Genomic DNA, 27996 nt, shown 5'->3' with positions numbered 1-27996 from the left:
ATTGACTATAAACGTTTTAATACACTTTTTTTTTTTTTTTATGAACAGATAAAAGAAATTTGTCTGGATTAATACTGAACTGGATGCATCTGAACTGAAGGAAATCTTTTAAGATTGCTTTCCCGACAGAAGTTGTACAATAATGGTATACTGAGGTTTTTGCTTGCACGTCTGGGAAGACTGTAACTGTATTTTTATATTGTGGTTCATTGGCCCATAAAAGACAATGTAATAACAAAAGTAACAGTACATTTATGCAATAATAGTGGTTCCCATCCCACTGACTGGACATGAGTGATCAAAGGTCTTTGCAAGAAGATAAGCACAAAATTAGCAGAACTTCCTCAAAGTTCAGGGAGTCTTCAAGAAGCATGCAATCTGATGATTATTTTGCTAGAAAACTTAAAGCTTTGAACGGTAGCATGGGTCCTCCTGTTTCTTCAAGTGCACCTAGCAAAACTGAAAATAATCAAACAAACGGTACACCAGCTATGCCTAAAATGGGTGTTCGAGCAAGGGTATCTGAATGGCCTCCTAAAAAAGATTGCTCTAAAGAGCTGAGTAAAGCTGCTTGGGAAAACAGACCTCCAACCAGTTATGAAGGTGTTGGCTCAGTACTTCCAAATGGACAAAACGACCAAAGTGACGGACAGCAAGAAGAGCTAGAATTGGAATTTACAGAGGGAAAATATTCGATTGGCGATCTTTTTGTTCATTCCCCTCAAAGGGGACTTCATCCCATAAGGCAAAGAAGCAACAGTGATGTAACAATAAGTGATATTGATGCTGAAGATGTCTTAGACCAGAATGCTGTTAATCCCAATACTGGAGCAGCTCTTCATAGAGAATATGGCAGTACCTCTTCGATTGATAGACAAGGCTTGTCTGGAGAAAATTTTTTTGCAATGTTAAGAGGATACCGAGTGGAAAATTTTGAACATAAAACCCTTGCTCCGTTTGGATTTTCTGAGTTTTTCCACTGTGATCCTACAGTTTCTCCAAGTCTACATGCTGCTGCACAGATTTCCAGGGGAGAATTTGTCAGGATTTCTGGCTTGGATTATATGGATAGTGCCCTACTTATTGGTCGAGACAGGGAGAAATCTTTTAAGAGGAGACTAAAATCAGAAGCAGTAGAAACATCTCTATTTAGAAAATTGCGAACAGTTAAAAGTGAACATGAAACTTTTAAGTTTTCATCTGATCTGGATGATAGACTTGACAGAAACGTTCGTTCTTGGAACTGTCAGAAATGTTTTGCACATTATGATGTTCAGAGCGTTTTGTTTAACATAAATGAAGCAATGGCTACCAGAGTAAATGTAGGAAAAAGAAAAAATATAACCACTGGGGCGTCAGCTGCATCACAAACTCAGATGCCAGCAGGCCAAACAGGAAACTGTGAATCTCCTTTGGGAAGCAAAGAGGACCTCAATTCAAAAGAGAATTTAGATGCTGACGAGGGTGATGGGAAAAGCAATGATTTAGTATTGAGCTGCCCTTACTTCAGGAACGAAACCGGTGGTGAAGGAGATAGACGGATTGCACTTTCTAGGGCAAATTCAGCGTCTTTTTCTTCAGGTGAAAGTTGTTCCTTTGAGTCCTCTCTGAGTTCCCATTGCACAAACGCTGGTGTTTCAGTACTAGAAGTACCAAGAGAAAACCAGTCTATTCACAGAGAGAAGGTGAAGCGTTACATCATAGAACACATTGATCTTGGAGCGTATTATTACCGCAAGTTCTTCTATGGAAAAGGTAAATTCTTCTAATGCAGCTGTTCTGAGATATGAATGGATTAGATTTAAGTTGCTTAGTAAAGCATTTTTTTTCCTTCTTCTGTATAGAGAGTCCTAGTGTATTACAGGGCATCCTGAAACTCTTTACTACAATTAAGGCTGTTATTTTTACTCTCCCAGAGGGATATTCAACACCCAGTGGGTTAGGTATAAAGTTATGAAATATTTGTGTAAGTTCATTCAGTGGGGGGTCATTTAAATTAGTATGTAAACTAATTTTCTTGGTGGGCAGGAAGAAAAGACGACATTTTTATCCAGTAAATGCATTGGAAATACTGATGTCCGGAGTAGAAATCATTATTTCCTAAAATGTGCCTCCAAAAGAGGTTTTAGCATTGAGGATTGTGACTGCCGCTTTCTAGATTCTGCTGTCTTCAAGTATCTCTTGGAGCCTTTCATACTGTATGTATGTATATACATACTCCTTAAGCAGAGAGCTTCTGATGGTGCTTAGTTTTTCAGCATAAAGGGAGGTGTTTTATGCCTTTCTTCTAGCCTTTTACCCTATTTTTTAGGATATGTTCATACCGCAAAGTGCCAGAGTACTCTTTTCAGCAGAGTAATTCAGATATTTGTTATTCAGACAAACCCTTTCCAGTTTGCGGTCTACTTTAGGTGTCTGTATTCAGTACTGCATTCTGCAATCTGTGTGAAATTTCTGCTTTTGTGGGGACAACCCCAGAATACCTATCTCTGTCCTTTCTGTGTTATGAATTACAGCTCAGTCTTTTTGCTGTTATTAAAAGAAAAGCAAAACCCCACCCTGCTCCTGTCCTTAAAAGACTGTTTGTTACTGCCTGAGTCTTCATGAAATCATGCTTGCTGGGCTTTCAAACTGTATTTGAACAGCAGGAAATAAGCACTGTACTGTACTCCTGGACTGTACTCCTTCCTCCCGTCACCCTTCACAAGGGACTCAAAAAAGAATCCAACACAGCACTTGTTTTCACAATACAGTAGACACCTAGAGCATAGTGGCTCTAAACCCACTGTATTCAAAATGCAAGGAAGAAAATAATCTGGATCTGTCATGAAAAAGGAAGAAAAAGACCCAGAGCTAGGGAAGGAGCAGGGAGTAAATTCAGAGGTTCACAATGGCTCTTAAGCTGGGCGGATTGTAAAGGATCAAGTAGTGTTGAGGGAGTCAGAGTGGAAGAGAACGAAGGGAAATGGTCACAGAAGGGTGGCATATTTTTTGAGGGGCAGAGGGAAGAAAGGGTTGGCATGGATGGAAATAAAAGGAAGATTGTCAATGGACAAAGGTGGTGGCAGGATAGGAAATTAAGAAAATAGAAAGATTAAGTCAAATGAAAGAAGACTTGTTTGTGAAATGCTTTTGTCATGGATGAGTTACAGGTTCTGAAGTGCTGAATGTTTTTTGTGAAGAAAAATTCAGAGAGATGAAAAAGAAAATACAGAGTACTCAAAAATAAAAATATGCTATAAACAAACCTAATGACCTTTCTGGGAAGCTGATGTGAGTGTAATTAGTTGTAATTAACTTCTGTTCTGGTATTATGTATATGTGATCTCTTGCCTAAAAGTAAAGTATGTTTATATTGCTATAGTATTAAAAAGTTAAGAAATAGTATCTGAGAATTTTATCCCCCATAGTATAATACTAGGAAACTTGAATTGTTACTGCCCTTGTTACTATTTGTTCTGTAGGTAGAGTCCTTCAAAAGTAAATACGATGTGATGCATTTAACATGCAGTAAGAAATTGTTACCCTCTCACCTTTACAATGATATATAAGCCATGCCCAGTTCCACATTATCTTTCTGTAGAGCTGTAACAGAAGCTGCATGAGAGAAATCTGTGTCGGGTGGCTCTTATGAGACCGATAGCAAGTCAGGGCAAACATGGTGATGGAACTAAAAACTTTATTTTCAATAGCTGTTATCTCAAAGGGATCAGGTGTGTAAGGAATCTCCATATTACTTGCAGCTGAACACGGTTCTCACTTAAGCAAAGTTTATTGTGGATAGAGGAAATCAAGCAGGCATTTTACGTTGGACACCAAAATGTCTTGCTGCTGTGCTGATCTCCCATATAAGAAACAGTGACATTTATATGCATAGTGAGTCTTACTTCATGCTTTCATGACAGTGAGCTCTCCTAGCTGATTGTTCATTGAATTGTAGATTTAATAGCGCAGTTGAATTTAGCAAAATAATTGTGGAAGGATGAAATAAAAATTTAGCAAATGGTCGTCACTTGTATATAGAGACATATGTAATGCCATTGATTTTCTTTGTCTTTGCAAGATATCTATGAAAAAGAAATAACTTTCTGAATATTTGATTTAGTTCACGGTTTTATAATTGGCACTTGTCAGCGTACAAGTTTTATTTCTGTTTTAAGATGCATGGAAGAAACACCCTGGCATGTGTAGCACTAATTATTCCATTCCCTTTCAAGAAATGAGAGATTTGGAATTCAGTGTCTTCTGAAATGAGCTGTAGTTTTATATTGCATATTTATAAGCTTTGTAACTATTGTTAAAATCAAATCCCACATGACTGATGTAAAATATGTTAATGTTTATGGAAAATATCTTCTCAGTTTTCAGTTAAGATTTGTAAAAGCTAGAATATTTTATTTTATCTCATGGTTTTGATTCATTAATGGTGTCCTTTAGTGAACTATATTTTTGTGGGATAAAAGGGGATGAGAATGGAAAAAAAAAGTCTGTTGATCTTTGCAAAGTATAATTGAAATATGCTTTTATTATTATTTATGTGTCATTTTCCCCTTGTGCAATTATCCTCATAATACCTTGAGACTTGACTACCATGTTTGTTATTTGAGGGATGCTTGCAACTGTTTCTTAGTATATTGTTGTATCTGTCTGCTGATACAACAATGACAAAATGTCCTAGAAGAAATGTACAGGCTTAGCAAGCTTTTGGTATTAACTTAGTTTTGTGTAAGTAAGACTTTTGTATTAGAAGAAAAGTTGGCAATTATTTCTCAAAACGAAAAAGTAAAAAATAAGGAATATTTTGCCATCTCTCTTTTAAACAGCTAGAAAATGACACTTATTTTCTTATTTTCTCTCGAGTTGATACTTTAAAATCAGCATAAATACATTTAAATGACCTTAATGAGTTTGCACTTTATGAAATTTTTAGAAAAGCGCGCCTTGAATTAAAAATGTTTTCCCCAAATCCCAGAATAGCAGTAATGTCATGCTATTCTTTAATTCAGCTTCTTTAATTCCCGTTCTTGAAACTGCTTTATCTATGAAGGTACATATATAACATCTTTGGTTTTGTGTCTTTCCTATTGTACAAGAAATAAGCAGATATATGCCAAGCTTGCATTTTTCTGCTCCCTGAAACTTCAGCCAAGAAATCTAGTAACTCTGTAATACCCTTTTCCAGATTTACATCAAAATGGAAGGCTATAGAAACCCTAACTCAGAAGTTTACCTTTTGTCAAAGCCTGAATATGCAGTTGTGGGGAGTTTTTATGTTGTTGAAAGTGTTTGGCCTCTGAATCTGTCCCGTCCTGTCCCCCCACCAACCCATCTCTCATTCTCCACCATCTTGCTCCCTCCCTCGCCCTGTAAAATCCTGTTCCATTTGATAAATTTGCCTATCGAAGCTCAAAGTTTTAATTTAACACTGGGAAATCCATGAGATATGATTTATCCATGCAAGTAGAATGCTTAGGCTGGGGAAGGAATGTAGTTGATGAGCACGAGCGAATAATTTACTGTCTGTGCCCCTTTGATCCCAGGTGTTCCTTCCAAAATAAACGGTGCTAGTTGTAATGTGCTGCTACTCATTTTCTCTCCACTGGGAAATGGACTGTAACCACAAACATACTTTATAGATAGATTTTTGAAAGGCTACTGGAAGCTTAATTTAAACTTGATTTGATTTGACAAATAAGGCTGTCATTTATGTAGATGTAACTTTTTCTTTTTTGTACCCATTCTGGGAATATGGATGACTTTGCAGTGAAAGACATTTTGCAAAAACTTCTTTACACATGTCTATAAATACATTATTAAAAAAAAATGTTTCAAAGTAGCTCAAAAATGCTAGCAAAGTGTTATTTAATCCAGGCAATCTTAAAAGGAGAAATTAGTGTATTTCTTCATTGCTATTTAAAATAAGGAATTACAGCATAGATTGGACTGGAAGACATTTCTGGAGGTCATCCAGTCTAATTCCCTGTTTAAAGCTGCCTTTAAAGACAGGTCCTGAACAGGTTGCTCAGAACCTATTCCCCTTTAGCTTTTGACCATCTCTGTGGATGGAGATTTCACAAATTCTCCTGGCAGCCAGTTCCTGTGTTTGATTCCCCTCAGTGAGGGGCTGCATCTTGCGGTGGTCGCTTCTTCTCCTTTCTGTACCTTGGAGAAGAGTCTGGCTCTTCTTTCCCTATAAAGCCCATCAGCTAGTGGGATCCTGTAGTTATTTCCCCCCATAACCTGCTCTTCTCCAGGCTGCACAAGCCCACCTCTTTCGGCTTCTCCTCATCTGCTATATGCTCCAGCCCCCTGATTGTCTTGGTAGTTGTCTGCTGACCTTGTCCCACTCTGTCCAAAACTGGACACCACTCCTTACGTGGTCTCAAAGGTGCCAAATGGAGAGGCATAATGTCTTCTCCTGACCTGCTGGCACGCTCTTGCTAGTGCAGCCCAGAGTGTGGTTGGCCTTCATCTCTGCAGGGGGTTCTGCTGGCTGCAGCCTGTTGCTCACCAGGGTCCCCAGTCCTTTTCCACAGAGCTGCTCCTGAGGCAGTTGGTCCCCAGCCTGTGCTGTTGAATGAGCTTGCTCTGGTCCAGATACAGGGCTGTGTTGGTCTTCACAAGGCTTTTGTCAGTCCATTTTTTTAGATTGTCAAAAGGAGAGTTTGGTTTTACAGGTCAGGTTGAAAACTTGGGTGTTTTAGGAGCTGCTTCACATGCAGCTCAGCTGTCCCATCTCAGCATCCCGAGGAAGGGGAGAGTGGGCAGTGAGGCACAGACACCCTATGCTAAAGGACTCGGCTTGTGCGGATGAGTTAACCGCCTTTTGTAAAATACTGCAAGTTTTGTGCATCTCACTATCTGCCCAATGCACATACTACTCCTTTGTTAAAATCCTGCCAGTTATTGCCCTTCATTTATTGCACTCAGCTACCGCCCTAACCACCAATACCTGAATGCTCTCCTTGAGTTTGGTTACGTACACAAACTTGTTGAGGGTGTGTTCCATTCTACCATTTAGATAATTAAAAAAAATAAATTAATAACACCCCACTGTCAACTTTTGATAAACATTTTAGTAACTGGCCACTGATTAGAATTTGTATTACTGATCACAGTCCTTTGAGGCCAGCTGTCCAGCCAGTTTGTGTCCACCTTGTAATTTGCATGTTCAAACCATGTCTTTTCAGTTTAGCTACATGGACACTGTAGCAGATTGTGTAAAAAGTTTTGCTAAAATACAAGTAGGCGACATTCATTGCTCCTTCCGCATCCATAAAGCCAGTCATCTCATTGTAGAAAGTAACCGAGTTGGTCATGCATGATTTGCATTTGGTAAATCTATGCAGGCTGTTTCCAAGCATGTTTTTGTCCTTCATGTGCCTGGAAATGTCTTCCATGAGAATTTGTCCCTTAATCTCCCTGGGAACTAAGGTTTATGGTGAGAAGTCTATAGCTTCCCAGACTCTCTTTCTTGCCCTTTTTAAAGGTGGGTGTAACTACTTACTGTGACCTGTCAAAGGTGATAAAGGGTGGCTTTACAGCGACATCGGCTGGTTCCCTCAACGTGTATCCTGTTTGGTCCCATGGACTTGAGTGTGTCTAGTCTGCTTAAATGGTCTCTGACTTGATCTTTCTCTTCTGTCAGTAGCGCTTTGCTCTCCCAGACTGGGCCAGTTGGCTCACGGATGAATTTAACTATTCATCAACGACTGAAGGATTACTAACCTCACTTTTCACTTGTTAAAAATGAGTTGCTACTTTGAATATAAAGCTTTAAACGAGAATAAGAATTAATTGAATGAAATGAAGAAAGCTACATAGCACCTCATTTTTTTAAAGACTGTTAGCTTTTGTTGAAGACTTTATGTATAGTTTCTCCAGAGTACTTTCTTACAGCATCAAGCAAAATGATTTCATAGTAACAAAAAATGCAAAAAAAAATTATTTCGTAGTAACAGCAGTTGCAGTAATTTGAGTTATGTGATATGAGGGACCATTCTGCTCATCAGAATTAGTATTTTGTGATTTATGTACTTACTGTGCAGTTCAGAAGATCAAAAGCCAATGTATTCATTGATCTCATAGCTCAATTTAAAATAATATTTTTTGTCTAGCTGCAGAAATTTTTAATAAAATTTGATAAACGTTTTCTAGGAGAGTCATACTTTATTATTCTCTTCTCTTTTCGTTCACTCTTGTGCAAAAGAGCATCAGAACTACTTTGGAATAGATGAAAATCTCGGACCTGTAGCAGTCAGCATCCGGAGGGAAAAGGTTGAAGATGCAAAGGAAAAAGAAGGATCTCAGTTCAACTATCGTATAGTTTTCAGGACAAGTGAGGTAATGTTCTTTCAGTAATTCTGCAAGGGAATGGAAAAATTAACTTAAGAGTTTAGGATGCTAGTTGCTTGTCTGTGGATACATTGCTAACTTTCAAAGTAAATCTGTTACTGGGAAAGGGAGGTTTCTTGTACTGTTAGTAAATGTAGTTACTCCTGGAACAAAGTTTCTGTCTTCTGTACTGCATAGAATTTTTCTCTTTTTGAGCAGACATCCAAAAGGAGGTGAGTTGGCTGGAAGGAACTGTAAGAGCCAAGCAAGGGGACAGATCTCTAAGTACAAAGCTGAAGATAAGCTTGGATCAAGCTGCTTGATGTTAAGTTTCTAATGATAGAAATAAAAGATTAAGAAATGTAGGGGAAAAAGAAGGGGAAAAATATGAAAGCTAGTACTATGACTTATTTGTAGTTCTGTGTTTTGTTTCAAAATGCTTTCTTATTTTTTTTTCTGTGTGATATTATTATATACTTCTACATACAGGAAAGAATAATCAAATGTTGGTAAAAATAATTGATTTGGAAGACCAGCTCACTTGTGATTGTTGTAGGACACAACTCAACTTCTACTTCAAGCACATTAGTATCTCTTGCAAACTAATTTCTTGATCACAGGAACTGGCTTTGATTTGTATAAAAATACAGAATGTTATTGTAGCAAGTAACTATGAGTTTTCATAATCCTTAAGGCTATTGCTTTTTATTGTGATTAGGGCACAAAGAAGTGTTAGCGAGACCTCCTGATATCTCTGGGCTCACGTGCTTTTACAAACAGATACAGAAACATATATATAAGGGTTTTTTTAGGTTAGGTTTTTCTTTTGTTGCCAAAAATTGGGCATCTCTGTATATATGTGTGGAGAGGTGATTCAGCTGACTCACTTCTAAGAAATTACTCTCTTTTTTGCCAAATCTAATGAAGATAAAGCATCATGGTTTAAAAAATAGGTGGATGGCTTAAATGAAGGTGGTGGCTTACCTCACTTGTCCACCTTGCATTCAACTACTGTGTCTGCTAGGACAGTATGACATTAAAATGATCAAATTTTAGTTTTTCTAGTGTTTCCCCCCAAAAAAAAGTAAAATTTCTAGGAATTAGAATAAATTAATAGAATAATCAGTGAATTTCTTTGAACAAAAAATATATTTGTCACTGAGACCATAAGAACCTGTCTCCTTTTTAAAAGTTGTGTAGTAAAGTTTTTACTGGTTAAAAAAATTTAAAAAGAAAGATCTTTTCCTTCACATTCTTTCTTCCATGCTTTTGCTGAAACCTGAAGTTTATATCCTTAAAAGTCATTGCTGTGTTAGAACTTGAAAAGTTTTGTGTGTTTTACCTTTACTGCAGCTTACTACACTTAGAGGAGCAATTTTAGAAGATGCTATACCATCCACTGCTCGGCATGGCACAGCAAGAGGTCTGCCTCTCAAAGAGGTACTGGAGTATGTAATACCAGAGCTGAGCATTCAGTGCCTGAGACAGGCTTCCAACTCACCCAAAGTACCTGAACAGCTGCTTAAACTGGATGAACAAGGGGTATGTAGCACATGACTTTTCTTTTTTAAAGACTATTCATTAAAAAAAATAAAAATCTTAAGTATTTCACAGGCAATGTTAATAAAAGTGGATCTGTAATGCAAACCATTCACTTTCTTAGTTTTAGAGATACTTGTGTATTTTCATTGAAAAAATGAGGTTTGCTTTTCTAAGAAGATTGTTCTTAAAATACTTGCAGCTTAGAGAAAAAACTGTCTATGGAGATTCTTTTTAGATGAGTGAGTAAGAGAAAGATGATAACTAAACTTTTAACATCAGTAGGAAGTGATTTTCACAATCTGCATTTGCCCTTTAATTTTTACAAATGCTGAATGCAAATAAAAATACATCTAACATCTTATTATAATTGTGTATAGGTAGGGAGTCAAAAGGATGTAACATATTAAGTCTCAACATCGAAAAATTTTGATTGTTTTTTACAGCAACATTTTCTGATTAACATGAAGTAGTCTTACTAGAATAGAATGCTTCTGGGGTCAAACAACTGGAATTGTGATTGAGACTAATGAGTTAACTACATGGCAATGAAATATTCATATGGCTTCAATTTGAAGAGAAAAAGCTGAGGCTTATTTGGTTCAGTAAAGTGAATCTGCTTTATTCAAAGCTAGTGATTAAATTTGTAGCTTCTGAATATTTTTTGAAGCACGGGCTTGTAATGTAATGTAATGGCTTTCAAACCTATTTTTAAAACCATGTTTTTAAAAAATGTTCATTTAAAGTGAATATTGCACTTTCTAGGCAAAAGTTAGTATCTAATCTTTTGAACTTGAGTCAGCTGGTGAATCCAGTTGATTATGATGGTGGTATAATCGATTTTTTAATGCTAATTCAGTTTCAAATGTAGTGATTGCTTCTAGCATTGGTAGTGTCTACCATAATTCTTCTGTCATCTTTTGTGGCTGTAACAATTGCTCAAAACCACGTAAATGTAGACAGGAAAAGAATTGCTTTTTTGGGTGGATTGTTAAGCTAGTTTTGTATGTATATTTTACCACTTTCGTTCACTGTAGTCTTTGTGGAGGACTTTTAATTGAAAATTCATTTTGCCAAATGTTCTTATTTTCTCCTGAGTTTGTCAGTTCTTCTGGTAAAACAATAAAGAAAAACCAGAAGCACTCAGTTCTGAATCTTAAGTGTTCCTGATATACTGTTGGTCTCCTTCTTTCCTGTCTGAACCCCAGAGTGAGCTTAAGTTAATCTAGTAACTAATATTCACTGTTCAGAAGAGGCAGTATGTTCTAGGCAATACAGAGTATCAGTTTATTTGACCTGACCTGAATATTTCCCAAACTCGCTATAAATATTTTCCAAAATTTGGAAATGGAGGTTCTTCATTGAACTGACCAAAGTAATTCTTTAATCATCAACACCTATTTTTAGGACACAGTGTTACATAGCACTTCTCTTTGTTTTGGGTGATCAGTCCTGAAAATTCAGTCCTGTTGTGAAATGGGCTGTCACCTGATGAAATGTAGTATTAATGTATCTTATGTGTTGCTTGTTATGAGGTAATTACTTGAACACAGAAAGCTGTGCATGGAACCGGCATGAGATCCATTTATGCCTTTAATCCTCTTATGAACTTCATGCTTTCAGTTTACTAATCAAGCAAATATAAAAAGAGTTATCCTTGGTAACTGAGGGTGACGACTGGCTGAAGTGTCGTCAATTTAAAAATATGAATCATGATCTAGAGGATTAATACCGTCACCAGAATAATATTCATTTTGCATAATGGTGCATTAAATATTTGTATCGTCCCTCAGCAGACTGAAGGCAGTTTCAGTGTTTTGATTTCATTTTCTACCAGTTTCACAGTTTTCAGCAAAATCTAGTATGGCTTATGGAGGAAATATGTGGCTAAAACTTGTCTCTAAAACGACAGTAGAAAGTAGATGCAAATTGGATGGTTGACCTAATTTGAATATATAGCTAAAGAATCTGCATTTTCCTAATTTATTCTGGCATATGATGATCAGCATTAGGTGTGGCTGTAAATTTACAAGTCAACTCAACAATTTATCTTTAACCTGAACAAGATTTTATTTTATTTATTTTTACCGCTCTCTAATTACCCCCTACATCCCTCTCCCAATTTCTTCTTGTATACATGTTTTTTTGTTCTCCTCATATCCCCCTGGGAATGTTCATTTCTCTCTAGGCCAAAGGCTGAAGTTTACAAAAAGCCCAAAATAATTAGGAGCTTTGATTGCAGTGATACTTAGTGGCTATTCAGTGGCATCTCTTGAGGTTCCTTGCCAGAAAACTTCTAAAATCTGTACACGAGGAAAGTCAACTAGTTGTTGCATGATAGAGAATCTAAACTGTGCAGGAAGACAACAAGATGCCAAGATTCAGTGCGCGGTTCTGACTAGAACATAGTCATTTTGAGTCAGGAAGGACTGCTGTGTGCCTTTAATACCCATCATATACCCAAGTAGCTAACTGGGTTTAGAAACTGTTTTCTGATGGCACATTATTAAATTGTTCTCAGTGTTACATTGAATGTAAGATGTCTTATTTTAGAAATCATGAAATCGGAACTATGTCTGCAAATATTTACTTTAAAAGACTTGAATAAGCATGCGGTACTGTTTAAAAACTGGCAGACTTTATCAATTTTAAATATTCTGGTAGAGGTTTTTTGCCTGTCAAATGTACTACATAAGAAGAGCCTGCTAAAGCTCACTTAGTTACTTCTTTCTTAGGCATCGATGTTCTAGAAGTACCTCGATTTCTGCTTCTGCACAGTCCCCACGATCTTGGTGTGAGAGTTCTTTTGCTTAATTCTTCTAATTTCATAGCCTTGAGTGCTTCTAGCACACAGGTAGGAGGTTCAGACTGCACATGAGCTTGCAGCTGCTGCTTTGTTTAGGAATAGTGGTACTGGTAGAATCAAACTTGTACATAATTGCCTAGTGATTACAGTATTTGACCATGAAGTGAACCCCAGTATTAATTTCTTCCTTGGGCTTGGGAGTTATAGATCCTTGTCTTCAGTGTCTCCTAGGACAGTGTTTAAACCAAGAGCTGGTAGGTTGTTCTGGAAGACAGAGGTGTACTTCACTCCTGTTTGGAATGATAATGATATTCATGAACAAATTCAGGAATGACTGGTGTCCTCAGAAAGAATGAAGGAGTGTGACTGCATATTTCTCGACTGAATGTTTTGCCCAGGTGCTTCTTTACCGTTAGTTGTTGCCCCTATTGTTGGTGGCTCAGTTAGCATTTAACTTCACTCCTCCGTTCTAGTGTGAAGTCAAGGAAATTAACTTAAATTCCCTGTGGTTTAAGCTTAACTATTTGATGCAGAGCTGGAATAGAGATGGCACTGTGCTCACCATCACCCTAAGTCTCTGCTGGGAAGTGTCAAGAAATAGTACTGCTTCCTGAAATCTAATGTTTATATGAACAGTTCTCTTCCAGTTTCCTTTGTGAAATGTTCATGCTAGCTTTCCACTGAGTAAAGTAGTCACCAGTGTGCGATCTGGAACCTTTTGCTAAACACCTAACTTTCTCCGGGCTTCAAAACAGGGGTCAGACGAGGAAGCACTTTGGGTGGATAGTACCTAATGCCAGTCAAAAGGGAATGACAAGAGCAGGCTGGTGTCTTAACCCTGCCCTGCTCGAGTTCAGCAGTCTGGCTCAGGCAGCTCCTACAGTGCATCCATAACCCAGAATCTCCTTTTATTTCGGACGGTCATCCTTCCCATTCCACATCAAACTGCCACAGTTCCTAATTCTGTGTTCCGTGCTGCCCAGGTGAAACCCTTGTGCAGCACCGTTCCTCATCCCTGTCCTTCCTGAGCCTGTTTGTGCCTGAATGCTCCCTGGTCAGTGGCCTCCTGCCGGAGTTCCACAAGGGCTCTCCCCTACATAAAGCAGTTATACCAAAGGGAGAGGAGGGACTGGGGCTTACCAGGGGTCAGGAGGGCTGCCGTCATACATTGCTCTTATTCCTGCTGTGCTGCCGATTTTCTGCTCCAGTAGACCACATTCTGTAGTGTGCATTGCCATGAATACAGATCTGCTGAAATCACGGAGTTAGGCTGTTTGTATTAGTGAAAATGAGAATTGTCCCACTGGTAGGCTTAACTTCATAATAAGAAAAGAACTCCAGGCCCAGTTGGTGTTCTGAAGTGTTTTGCTGTAGGCTTTAATGGTCTAGCATTTCCCTGTTACTTCATTTTTAATACATTTACCTTTGGGGCATTCTTCATGTCAATGATCCTGCCTATGGCCTTCAGAAATCTTTATGAACGTGGACATCTTGGGCACTAATTTTTTTGGTGTTGGTTGTGTATGAACGTAGTTACATCAAGAATGCTGTCAAGTTAAATCTTGAATTGCCTTAAAAAAGCATTAGGGTCATGAAAACACAGAAGACTTAGTAAAAGCACAGTGAAAGCTTTTATTTCTCCAGGGGTGATGAAGATTTGGGGAATGGATTTTTTTTCTTTTCTTTTTTTTTTTTTTTTTTTTTTTTTTTTAAATTGACTGTTGGCAACTGCCTTGTATAGAAGTCTCCACTTGGAATGGAGAAACACAGCATTTATTGAAGAGGGAAGGTTTGGGATTATTTGAAGTCTGGAATGATGTTTTTGAAACACTTTCCTCTTTCATGTATGTATGTTTTGACTTTAGCTTTTAGTATTCCTGTCTTATAACTTTCCCTCAAAATTGTGGTAAAACACCAGTGGACTAGCACGTTTATGGGTTTGAGTTTTACAATGTACTGAATACGTCAGTCTGTGCGTTACATATGTATGACCAAGGTGAAGCAGACTGTTCTTGTCACCTCTGGTCTAATAGGAACATATACAGTCTTTGCACAGCAAACCTTTTAGACATGAATCCTGAAGTTTGATTAAGAGAAGTCTATGGCTGGAGAGTTGATTTGAGTCATGAATACAGATAAATGTCTTAAGGGAAGCAGGTGTGATGGATGGTCTCTGTCAGTTTGTGGCGCTCTAAAAGGTGTCAGTTAAGAAAAGTAAGACTAATCCATTCACATGGAAGTTTCTGGTTTGTCATCTTAAGTATGCATAAAACCTAAGAAAACAAGACAATACTTTGCTCAAGAAGTCATCATTTCTTTTTATACTTCACTTTTTTATAGTTTTTATACTTTTTTTAGTAGAAGCAATTTATCTCTTTTAGTGTTTTAGAACTGCAACTTTGTTTAACAAAACTAACTGCAATCTGATTTCTAGCTTGAAGTATATTTTTGAAAATGGGGAATAATTTTTAATACTGGATGATTTTATGGGGAGGGCAAAAGGTTACATGTAACAAATTACTGCTCTCAGGGCCTGTTTTAACTGAACCACACTGATCTTTAAAGAGTAGAAATATGGGGAAGTAAGCTCACCTTGTTTTGAATCTGAGAAAGAAGAGAGTTATACAAAAATTGCCAGTTAAAGTTCTTATACTGTAACATGAATTAGAGTGTGCTTTTCTAATAACTCAGTTGAAAGTGGTCATGTACTGCTTTTATCTGTGTTTAGATAGTGACAATCCAGTTTTCTTTCAAGATAGTTGTTGAGTGGGTTTTTTCTTTTTTTTTTCTTCCTCCTTTCTGCAGCGACTTAATTTCCAAAATCAGGATACTTACTTTTTCACTTTCATATAACTTCTGCCAGGGGTTATAACAGTGTTATCTTTTAATTGTTAATATTTGTTGTAATATTGACTTTCCTTTGCTTCTGTAATTTTTCCTTTTCTTTTTTTTTTTTTTTGCTTTTTTCAGCTGAGCTTTCAACATAAGATTGGCATCCTTTACTGCAAAGCAGGTCAAAGCACAGAGGAAGAAATGTATAACAATGAGATGGCAGGACCAGCTTTTGAAGAGTTCCTTGATCTTCTGGGCCAGAGAGTACGGCTAAAAGGATTTAGTAAATACAGAGCTCAGCTAGATAATAAAAGTAAGTTACATTTCCAACCTGTGGTAGAAACTATAATTATCCAGTGGATCTTCAGCAAAGCCTGCTCTGTCTTTTCAGGTTCTTGATTTGGGTTTTGGTTAGTAAGGTTATATGTTAAATGAGGAAGATGAAGCATATGATAAGAGCATGTGTCACACCTTGTCTGAAAGGTTATTTACTTTTTCTGTGGTGTTAGTAGAACTGAAAATCAAAGCAACTTGCTTCATGTGTTGGCACTTAGTTAAAATCGTACTATGTGAGCGATATTTTTGAAATATTTCAGAATTTCCCAGCTACGCTTTAACATCTTACCCTTAAAAAGGCAAAAGAAAAGATACGCATTTCAAAATATGGAGTCATTACAAGGGCCCATTTTCCTTATTACAACCAAACTTTTGTGCTTCTTTTTAATCAACATACATATTGATGTTTATATTGAGTAGCAATCAAGTTTTTCTTAGTTTTCTAGGTTCTCACACATGTACAGTAAGCATGTTATCATTCAGCAGCTGGTAAACATTCATCTGCATATGCACTGTGTCATTACTACCATTTCCTCAGATCTTTCAGTTTCCCTAAGTGCAATAGTATAATAATTTCATTGTACAAATTTGTTGGGGTTTGTAGCAAAAATAAGAAAAGTATTGCTGTTATAAAGTCAGTGATATGTTAACACACTTTTTTTGTTATCACTGCTTTTCACTGCCCTTAAATTTTTCTTAACTCTTCGTTACTTTAATGTATTTTTAACAGAATTTTGACAACTGATCACTACGAGCTGTGATCTAAGGATATCTAAGTATTTGTCTACTTTATTGTAACATACTATTTTTATAAAGACTAGATACAAGGAAGAAATTTTTTATGATGAAGGTGGTGAAACACTAGAACAGGTTGCCCAGAGAGATGGTAGATATCCCCATCCCTGGAAACATTGAAGGTCAGGTTGGACAGGGCTCTGAGCAACTTGATCAGGTTGAAGATGTTTTAATGTTTTACTGATGTTGTATGCCATTAATGATATCGGCCTGTCATATGTTCTTATAGTTTGGAACACACGGAATGTAATTAGGAGAGTTCACAAAGATGCAGTCTTCAGTTTTATGTAAAATGCTGCCTTAATTACCACCTTTTTTGTGTTATACTTGGGGGTTTTGATATAATGGCACAATGTAACGAATGAATGGTTTAGATTGCTTAAAGAATCAAAGGTATTCGCAAAATATGGTTTTACTATGAATTTGTGGGAGTATGATGTCACAAAGCTTAATGCAAGGTTCACTCTATTACTTATTACATAGATGAAACATACAAAGGAAGGTCGGGTTAGAATCGAGCTAGAATAATTTAGGGACTGAAGATGCAGAAGGGTAAGGGAGACCCTCATATTGAGTCACAAGTTTCAGAGAAGACCCCCTTGCTTTCTAAACACCTGATAGAGCTTAGGTGCAGCTGGGTCCCATTTTAGTCTCAGACTTCTGCAGTGGTTTATGTCTAAAGGTTGTTTAAGGTTTGTTTATTCAGAGTTTAAGGTGGATATTTTAAGGTGGATCACAAGATTTTAATAGCAGTTAATCATTGACTAATTTGACATTTACGAAGGTAATCAATAGGATTTACTGCAATCACAACAGTAACTTAATTATAGATGGGGTATCTAAATCAATTCACATGCACATGCACACTGACACAGAAGAGGTAAATGTATAAAGATGTAGGTATATTGTTGTAGTTTAACCCCAGCTGGCAGCTAAGCAGCTGCTTGCTGACTGCCTGTCCCACCCCCCTGAGGTGTGGGGAGGAGATTCGGAAAAAAGCTAAAGCTCATGGGTTGAGGTAAGAACAATTTAATAATAGAAATAAAATAAAATAATATAAATTAAAATAACAACAACTGTAATGAAATGGGGAGAGAGAGAGAGAGGAATAAAAGACAAAAGGAAAGAAAAAGACCCAAGTGATCTGCAATACAATTGCTCACCTCTGCTGACCACTGCCCAGCCAGTCCCTGAGCAACAATCCACAGGCACCAGCCAGCTCCTCCCAGTTTACATACTCAATGTGATGTTTTATGGTATGGAATATCCCTTTGGCTAGTTCAGGTCAGCTGTTCTGGTTGTGTCCCCTCCCAACTTCTTGCACCCCTCCTGCCTTCTTACTGGAAGGACTGGAGAAACTGAAAATTCCTTGTCGTCTTGCTAAGTAATATTTATACTAACAATAAACATTAATGATGTGTTATCAACATTATTCTTGTACTAAATCCAAATACAGCATTGTACCATCTACTGAGAAGTAAGTTAGCTCTATCCTAGCCGAAACCAGGACGTATATAAAAGTACCAAGGTACACCTGTTAAAAGCTCCCCTTGAGTTCAGTGAAATGCTCATGTTGAGTGCCTTGGCATTTCTCAACAGGCGAAGGGTTGAGCCTCGAGGAACAGGGGTATCAGCCCAGCTCCTGTCATCAGCTTTCAGCCACTGTCCTCCTAACTTTGCAGACCTGGGGGTTGGCGAGCTCTAAGCAGCATCCCACTCCCACTCCCACCGAGGGAGATGCAGGTTGCAGCCCGTTGCAGCCCAGGAGAGCTCGGGGGGTCTCACTTAGGACCACTCTTACAGGGTTGGAGATGATTGGCTTTAGTCATCTGTAAAATTCCATCCTGGCTGTAATCTGAGTTGGAAATTTTTCAGAATTCCAATGGCAATGGTACTGTTCAACTCGGGCTACAATTCATGTCAGGAATGTTCCAGGGCTGTCATGGGATGACTGGTTATCCCTGCTTTCATTCCCCACCTCTGCCAGGCCACAGAAGTTTCTGGTACAGTCAGTGCCGTGCTCCACCTCAGCCAGGCGAGAGCTGCTGGTGCGGTCAAGGGGCGCTTAACTGCCCGACTGGTTACACAGAGGCCAAGGCCTAACAGGGATCCCCGAGATCACCGAGTGGTCCGGGCAAGCGGGGGGAAATGCACAATCACACAGAACAAGTATTACTGCGTGTCATATTCATAACTGGATAATACATTGATCTGACTGCCTGCAGGTTCAGAATACTGTGATAATTTCATCTCTGTTAGCTATGTTTTTGGTAGGCATAATGTCTCAATAATATTTCTTGCTCGGTTTTTGTAGGGTTCCCAATTATTAAGTTTTTCTGTTCTCAAATGTTGACCAGCTGTGGGTTTTTTCTTTAAAATGTTATTTTTTAAAAACAATTGGTCTATTTATTCAATATTTTGATAAGTAGCTAATTGGTCTATTTCTTATGGAATATAGAATGTAGAATGTTATGGTGGGTTCGCCTGTCTGGCAGTTAAACCCCAACACAATTCCTTGCTCACTCACCCTTCAGCAACACGGGAGAAAATCAGAAGGGCAAAAGCAAGGAAAAACCTGTGAGTTGAGATTAAGACATTTCAATAAGTGAAGGAAAGAAAGGAAAAAACCAAACACCGCCCCCCTGCAACACACACCACCCCCCTCAAATACTCCCAAAAAACCAACCCACCATCACAATAATCAACCAACCAACCAACCCAACCAACAAGCTCCCCCCCTGCCGTCACCTGGCCAAAACAAGGGGTGGAAGGGCAATCACTTGCCACTGACTGTCAGTCAGCAGAGTGGTGCCCAGCCAGTCTCTGAGCAACGGCTACCATGGAAAAGCTCCCCCTGCTCCAGTTTCACTGCAGAGCATGGTGCTTTATGGTATGGAATATGACAGTTTGAGTCAGCTGTCCTGGCTGCATCCCAGTCCAAACTCTTGCCCACCCCTACCATACCCCCCAAGGTGGGAGGCAGCATGGGAAACAGAAAGCCCCAGTGCTGTGTGAGTGCTGTTCAGCAATCGCTGAAACACTGGCGTCTCATCAACACTGTTGTAATCACGTATAGAAAACATGGTGCCATAATGGCTGCGATGAAGAAAATTAATTCCATCCAAGCCAAACCCAGTGCAAATGTGAAGAACATGGGGAATATATTAACTACAAACTCTTTTCTACCTTTCTTTAGTGCATTTTTAATGGTGTGCAACTCTAAATCCCAGGATCAAGAAATAAGAAAATCAGAGGAAACTTTACCAATTCAACACTATATAATTTGTTTAGTACAGGTTTTAAGACCTATCAATCTACCAAAAATTAGGAATGAAAATATTATTGGAACATTAATATTCTCGTTTATAATGTTCAGACTTTAATTATGGATTGTATCATGGTTAAGACTGGATTATGCTGACATTTAATTTCCTTATACCTGTAAAGAGAGAACTGAAGGGAAAAGAAATTGAGGAAACTTTGCAATTTTATACCTATAGATATAGGTATAATAGTAAATAGTAAATAGTAAATAGTAAATAGTAAATAGTAAATAGTGCTGTTTCACTTTTGTTGGTAAAAGGTGCTTTTATGGAAAAAAGCACAAAAAAAAGTTTAGCCAATTTTTCTCAACCTTTGTGAAATAAAACTAATGTTCAGAAAGGAATGAGGTGCAAAATTGTCAGCTCAGATGTATTTTTTTTTCCCCACCAAAATTTTTAGCAGAGTAATGTTCGTAGTAGCAACCGCTATGTAAATTTAGTCATAGTAGGCCTTAGTAGGTGTTCAGTAAAGCATCTGTTGAGTTAGAAGATTTCAGTTTGCTTAGTGTCAGGGACTAAATTTCAGAAGAAAAACTTCATAAATTTGCTAGCTCATTTCCAAAGTCAAGGTGCTAAATCAAAAGTATTCAACTAAGTAGGATGTTGCATTAGGAAAACATTGGTTTAAAGGTAAGGAATCTGCCTTTCTATAGTAAGTATTTAAAGGGACTGTTTTGTGCAGTATCTGTTCAAGATAATTTGACTTTATATATCTAATTGCAAGAGGAGTCAGGGAATAGGGTTGCTGACGTCAGTGTAGTTTAGACAGATATTTGTATTTCACAATACAATTTATTTCATCCTTCTGTCTCTTCAAAACTGTCTTTCTAAAATGCCACGGAAAGGTTATAATGGAATTATATTTTCAACAAAGGTTTTAAAATAGAGGAGTGCAATAATGTTTGCTTTTTAAGCAACATTTAAGTAAGAATCTTTGATGGAAATTATGCTCCTTATTTTTATGTAACTGTAATTTATATTACATCAGTATTAATAAATTTTATTATTGTACAAACATAACTGATGAAGCCAGTTGTAATAGAAATGTGTTCAATATTATATACACACATAAATATTTTCAGATTTAGTGCTGCAGATTCAGTGTGGTTACTGTTGAATTTTACACTTAAAATGTATGTTTATATGCTTCTAACCAGAGAACTAACATGGCTAATCAGTTTCCTTTTGGAATTCAGTTACTACTGAAAACAAAACAAAACCCCAAAACCTTAACCGGTGTGTGGAAGACAGTGCTTGAGAATGCTTATTGGTGTAGAGAATATACAACTATATTAAAAATAAATGGATGAACATGGAAAAAGAGAAGAAAGATTGATAGTTTTCTTGACTCAATAGGGTGTTCCCAACCTCCTGCATTAAAGTTAATTGTATCTGCTTAAATAATCCATGCATATTAAAGGTGAATTGAAAGGATTAATTTGTGACTGCAGAGTAAACCTCCTCTCTTTGACTGTAGACATTCTGAAATACTATTAATAATAAATATTATTTTTATTTATTATATATATATAAATAAAAGAAAATATTAAGTCATATCTTATATGAAAATTATTTTAATAATTGTTTAAGAATCTGAAAATTCCTGATAAAATATTTGACATTGTACTACAGTGCATCATGTACGTATTTTGTGTTTAAAAAATGTCTAATCTGCAGTATGTGTTTTAATGTCAGATTTGAAGTAGTATGGTCAGATTATTTTTTGGTAAAGTATGAGATTAGTCAGTTGTCCTTATTAACATTTTAAATAATGAAAATATATATTATATAAAGCTATACTCAAGTAGCTAAGTGTTTGTTCTTTTTTTTTTTTTTTCATGAAATGCCAATATATTCAAAATTAGATCATTTTGGCCTCATAGACAGCAAACTTTGGGGAATTTCTTGCAGGACCCTTCTGTGTCATAACATGAAACTAAAGAGTAGAGCTTGAGCTGATGCAAACTGTTTGTGCTATATTGAAAAAAGTTTTAAATTGCGTTAATAGATTTAAATTGTAGCATGCAGAGTGGTGTCCTAAACAGCAGTATGAATGTTCTATTTTTCTGACCTTTTGCAATTAAATTAATTTTCAGCTGATTCAACAGGAACTCATTCCCTCTATACTACCTATAAAGATTATGAATTAATGTTTCATGTATCAACAATGCTTCCATACATGCCCAGTAACAGGCAACAGGTATGTTTTTGAACTTTTCATTGTAATTTTACATTATAAATATTTGACGTTGAGGGTTTTTTTAAAGTAATATTGATATAAAACTGAATTGTTTTATATGAAGCATGACTCAACTCTTTTTTGTTTTGTTTTTTTTTTCCTTGAAATATTGTAAGGTATTAGAAATCTCATAGGATTTTTGTACTATATAATTCAGGAAGTTACCCTATCTCCCCCTTTTCATGATATTATGAAAAGGTAATGTTGCCTGTGGTGAATGAGTTATTTTGAGTTTGGACTGAATTTATATCTGATCTGTGTTTTAAATATTGAATTGAATGAAGCTTAAAAATAGTCTTATGGTTAAAATAAGCATGTAATAAGATTTTTAGAACAATTTCACTTAATCCTTGTTATATTACAGATCTTGACATTTTTATTAATGTGTCAGCTTAGTAATAAATGCTTAACTGTATCCTTCAAGGTGTCTGCTTATGAAGACAGAAAACTGCAATGCACTTATTTCTGGAGAATTCCTTTTGCTTATATAATAATTGAGAATAGCTTTAAAGCATTAAGGATGGCTAAAAAACAGCATGGCATTCAAAGTGTGCGGTGCACCAGTAAGGTTACTCTATCTTGCCTGTCTCAGATATTTTTTGCAACTGAATTAAAAAGTACAAGCACATTTAGTATAATATATCAACGTGAACAATTAAAAAACCCTAGCAGAATTGCTTATAGGTCAGACTGATGATAGTTCATGACTTTCTGTGCTGCTACTACTATGCATTTTTCTAGCTCTGGAGAAATAAGTGTTGGGTTTATTTAGTTAGGTTTAGAATATTCTCTCATTGCCATGCAAGATACACAGATTTCAGGCATTTTGGAAGGTTGTAATGAAATAAAGATGCTATCTCACTTTCTTTTTCAACAGCATACAAAAGATGGTTACTGATTGTTGAATCATATGTGAGTTGTGTCTTTCATGTCTACCCTATCAATAGGTCTTGTGGGAAGAAAAAGAGATGTGTCAAGGCAGCAAGAAAAAGATAAAAGAAAGTGATTAAAATTCTTGAGAAAGCATGTATGAAAATCAAAATGGAAGAAAATATATGATGTATTTATGTATTATAAATAGTGCATAATGTTCTGAACTGTCTGAAGAACTGTTTCAAGTGAACAGTTAAGACAACTGCAAATTTTACTCCATTACACTTAGGATTTAGATATGGTTTATAGAAACCAAATTAGGAATTAAAAGACAGAAACTCTTCACCATATGAATAATATGAATGTTTAGATGACTCACGTCTTAAAATGTGTGGCTGTCAAGAGACAGAATGTTCAGCTATATCAGCTTTATCATACACTCGGCTGTGCCAGTAGCTAGTAATCAAGGTATCAGATCATCATTACTGATTGGAGATTGTTCCACTTCTCTAAACTTTCACTTACATCTTACTACAATACAGAATTAATTTAGTAAACACACTAGGGTTGTTCTGTCTGTAATCAGTCATAACAATCTTTGACTTAAAAGCACATGTAAATAGGGAAAACTGTACACTGTTAAGAAGATACAAGACACTGAATGAGCATGCCTTAGAAGGTAAAACCCAATATTTTCATAGCTAATCACAGGCACTGACAGTAAATAAGGCCTTACTTGGAGTTTAGTACTTTTATTGTTGTCTTTCATGACTTTCCCTTGTTTGTAAGAACAGGATATCCTCTTGCCATGATCCACTACTTTTCATAATTGTTTGCTGTTTGTCAGCTTCGCTGCTGTGTTGCTCAGCCACCCCTTGTTACTGTCCTTTCACTTGTTCCTGTGCCTTCCTTCCATTCTTATCAGTTCCTTATCTGTCTTTCTTTGTAGTCAGGTGCCAATTCTTGTGTACAGCAAAATATTCAAATTTTAACTCCATGGTTTTCCCCAGCAACAAGCACTCCTTTCCACAGTGTTTTAGTAAGCTCTCATCATTGTCACTTTATCAGGTTCAATATTTAGTAGGAACACCATGTGTTGTTATTCATGGTTTTCTTGGGATCAAAATAATGTGGCAGTTTTCCACGTTCAAGTACTACGCCTATCTGAAGATCCACCACATTATTTTTTTATTATTAGGTGCTAGGATCTAGCGGTATTTACACAGCATGGACACTGTCTTAATAAAATATGACAAGTGCACCCAAATGACCAGAATTTAGCCAGCCTTAATGTGCAAAAGGGATCTATAATCATTGTTTAATTTTCTTCTATTACTGTTTAGTTCCAAAATACATACTGAAGTGTGGAAAGTATCAACAGTGTTATTTCTCACAAGCAAGGATGAAATTTGAATAGGTCTTTTTCCCTGAGACATTTTAGATGCTGAAGACCACAGATGCAGTTGCATCAGTTATGTTCAAGACAGAGAGACTTACAGGTGCTGTGGAATATGAATGTTGTTTGTCTCTTTTCAGGGTTTGGCTCACTGACTCTGTACACCCAAGTAACTTAGGGACCATGGTAATTTTCCTTGTAGGTTATGTTAGCAATGAAGACCCCCATTCAATAGTTACTGTTTGCTAGCATATTGTGTATGTACTGGCAATGAGGTTATTGCATCCTATCCCGACGTCCCTTGTTTGGTAATGACTGGGCAAGGTATTGAGTCACTCTTCATCATCTAGGACTACAACCTTCAATGAGCAAGCACTAAGCGTTGCTTATATTCCAAATACCTGTGAGCCAAAAATAGGCCACACCAGAATTGTTTGTTGCTTCTTCCAGGACATAACTACGCCCTGCTTGGTCCCTGATCAGGACATCCCTCTAGTTTTAGAGCCAGCAGGAGATCCAAAGAGCAAGGTAATTTTCACTTTGGCTGCAACATAGGCTGGGAACTTTCAAGTCAGCTGCTCCTTCCCTAGGACAGAAAAGACTACCAGCCCTGGTGTGGCCAGTTCCTCTTCCTTTACTGGCCATCTCTTCAAATCATAGCTCAAGGCCTTTCCCCTTTAAACTTTACCTTTGTGATGTCCCTTTCCAAATCATTCCCTTGCAAATTTCCCGTTCACACATTTGCAGTCTGCTTGCGTCCACATAGTCAGACCCAATTAATCCAGATCAGTTCAAATAATCAGTTTTCACCAGGTTTAATGAAAACCTGAAAATGAAACAGATATGCAATAATGAAATAAGCTTGTTGAATATAAGCTACTGTCAAAATAGTTGGGATAACAAGATGTGGTTATACCAAACTCGGTTTAACCAGATCTGATGAAATATCTTTTGCCATTTGTTTCTGGTTTTGGTACTGGTTAAGAACACAAAGTTAAAGTAAAACTTTGAAACCACTTATTTTAGATATGTATTAAAATAAATTTGAAGATTTTCTTGTTTGACTCTTAACATTTTATTATGTAATTGAGTGAAGAATATATTTCACTGCTATTTCAACAAGAATTCCTTGTTATTTCGCAGTTTGACTAGGCATTTAAAATTCCACAGAAGTGGGTAGATTTTTATGGATGGACATAACCTGTAAATAAGCTAAGTTTTAAGACGGTAGTTTTCTTCAGAGATGCATATCTGAAAATTAAGAATTGAGTTGTTTTAATTTCAGAATTAATATAGTAGCTATTACTTGGTACAAATAATTTTAATTTAATGGATTCTGCCTTTCTAACATATTTTCCTTACCAGTCTCCCCTTTGCGTGTTTTGTGGTCTTACATAAAACGTCACTGATGTCCTCTTGGCTGCCTATAGTACTTGATTTGGTTCATTTTCAAGTTCTACCATGCCAATTTAGACTGTTAACTAGAATGATGTCAGAGTGTGTTTGACGTCTCCCTGTTGTAAGTAACCCTCTGTAATCTGTGCACCCTGTTGAGAGTTCTTACTGTGCTCTGCATTGGTATGAGACTCTTCAGAGTATGTTAGAAAGGCAGCTAAAAATAAGGATTAATGATACAACAACCCTCAAAACTCCAAACCTGAGCAGACCTCAAAATGGGAGAGGAAGGGGAAACTGAGAACCTAAAAAACCCCACCACCTTGTAGGTCAAAGTTGGGAGGAAAATCTAGGTTATAGAATGGAAACTAGAGAAGGGTTTCTTACAAATCGTTTTGCTTAGTTCCGGTTTCCTTCAATTCCTTTTTCATTTTCAGTATGCTATCCTTATCTCACATTTCCTAGGCAAGTATGTGTTCCCTCCTTCTTCTCCACTCAGTGCTTTATTCTTTTCCTATTCCTTTATCCTATCCAGAGCACTTCTTTCCATGTTCCAGATCACCCCAGTTTACTTCTCTCCCTTTCCGAAGTTCTTTGCTTTATGATACTCTGTGCACAGCCACAACTGTGCTTTGCCTTTTGCATTGTGTTGAAGTTCACTGACCACTTATGCATGACAGTTATTTGTAACAGTGTTACACTGATTTTATTTTAAAATGTTGAAGAAGTCACTAAGATCTCTGCAAGCTTGGTAAGGTTCTTAAAAATTATGACATGGCTTCCTGTTTTCTATTTTTGTGCCTCTTTAGAGGTTTAAACACTTGAAAAAAAGTTTAGGGACAGAATATGGGAACTGCCATAATTTTGAAAATACTATTTTTTCTAGTAACATTTCAAACATTTCTAAAACTTACCTTTTATGAATTGACTGCTGTTCTTTCTTAAGCAAACTCTGCTGGCAAGCAGAACCTCACAAAGAGTTCTACAAAGCCAGAAAATATTCTTGAAAACAGTGATTGTCTTGAGAAATACATACAACTTTAAACAGGGTGTTGCTTTCTAATTTTTGTAATTTTGCTCTGGGGAAATGTTTAGGCAAAGGCATGAGCCACTATAGCAAGAATAATTGGGCAGTTAAGTTATATAACAAAAGCTGAAATGAATCACCTTGTACCTCATAATTGGAAGGTTTCTTACAAATTTAACTGTGGTGTAAATTCCAACCTGTGAGATGATAATAACCTCTAAATATGAACTTGTGGTTCACTACTATGATCTAATTGTATGGTTCACTAGCTCAGCAAATTAAAGTATACCTGACACACTTGGTTCTGTGATCAGTTCCACACAGTCTACTTCTACCCTAATTTGTATGCAAGAGTATGTATAATTAAATTGCTCGAAGAGCCGGTTATTCTTATTTTAGGCTTAAAGACCTGAAAAATTCATTGACCCACATGAATCATACCAAATATTATTTTCTGTTCTTATATCTGTTTTAAAGTTTCATCAGAAGTCTTATTTCTTTAATCTGAATTTGGGATTTGGGTTATGTTTAAAATAATATGGATATAGTGGGTGCTTTAAAATTGTGGCTTTGGCCCTTCTTACTACCTTTAGCCTGGCATTCTTCATGTTATTTTTAAGAGATACAATGAAGCATATGTAGGGGTCTTAGGCTCTAGCATGTGTAACTGCTTTTTTTGTTGGTAGCTGAAATACTAACCGTTAGTGGAACTGGGAAAATACAAGCAAGAATTCTTTTAATAGAAAGATTATGTTCTTCAAAATCAGACCGATAGAGAAATTGTTACTTGTTCTGTTGGAAAAGTTTTCCAATAGATTTATTCTTGTATCCTTTTAGTTACACATGAGCTAAGATAAAGCTTTAAGTGTCTGTATGCTATCAGTTGGCAATGCAAGGTCTTTGGCAGACCTTGGGTGGGTATTTAAAATGTAGCTCTTTTTTCCATCTAGTAATGTACATGGATGTTTTATAAGCAAAGGTATTTAAGAAAAAAGTATTAAAAAAATTGAGGGGTGCAATATACTTCCATGAGGAAAATGAACATTTTATTATGTTATTTTGTTGGGGTTTTTAGGGGGGTAGAGAGAGAAGTCATCTCTT

The 27996-nt window shown here is 36.8% G+C and overlaps 1 protein-coding gene across 7 annotated transcripts in view; it reads left to right on the top strand.

The window, feature by feature from the left end:
- SIPA1L2 (signal induced proliferation associated 1 like 2) overlaps nt 1-27996 on the top strand; it is a 154766-nt gene that overhangs the window by 63813 nt on the left and 62957 nt on the right. For 5 of the 7 annotated variants that reach the window (XM_080388849.1, XM_080388850.1, XM_080388853.1 and 2 more), the window contains 6 exons: nt 49-1755; nt 8210-8343; nt 9688-9876; nt 15650-15824; nt 22062-22165; nt 24924-25001. In XM_080388849.1, coding sequence (XP_080244975.1) covers nt 291-1755; nt 8210-8343; nt 9688-9876; nt 15650-15824; nt 22062-22165; nt 24924-25001 — 2145 coding nt within the window. In that variant the 5' untranslated portion in view covers nt 49-290. The remainder of the gene's footprint in view (nt 1-48; nt 1756-8209; nt 8344-9687; nt 9877-15649; nt 15825-22061; nt 22166-24923; nt 25002-27996) is intronic. The other 2 variants (XM_080388852.1, XM_080388851.1) reach the window with 1 other exon arrangement.

Source organism: Falco punctatus (genome assembly GCF_963210335.1).
Source record: "Falco punctatus genome assembly, chromosome: 5".
NCBI lineage: Eukaryota > Metazoa > Chordata > Aves > Falconiformes > Falconidae > Falco > Falco punctatus.
Note: the sequence above shows the minus strand (reverse complement) of the source record. Positions and strands in the feature narration are given on the sequence as shown.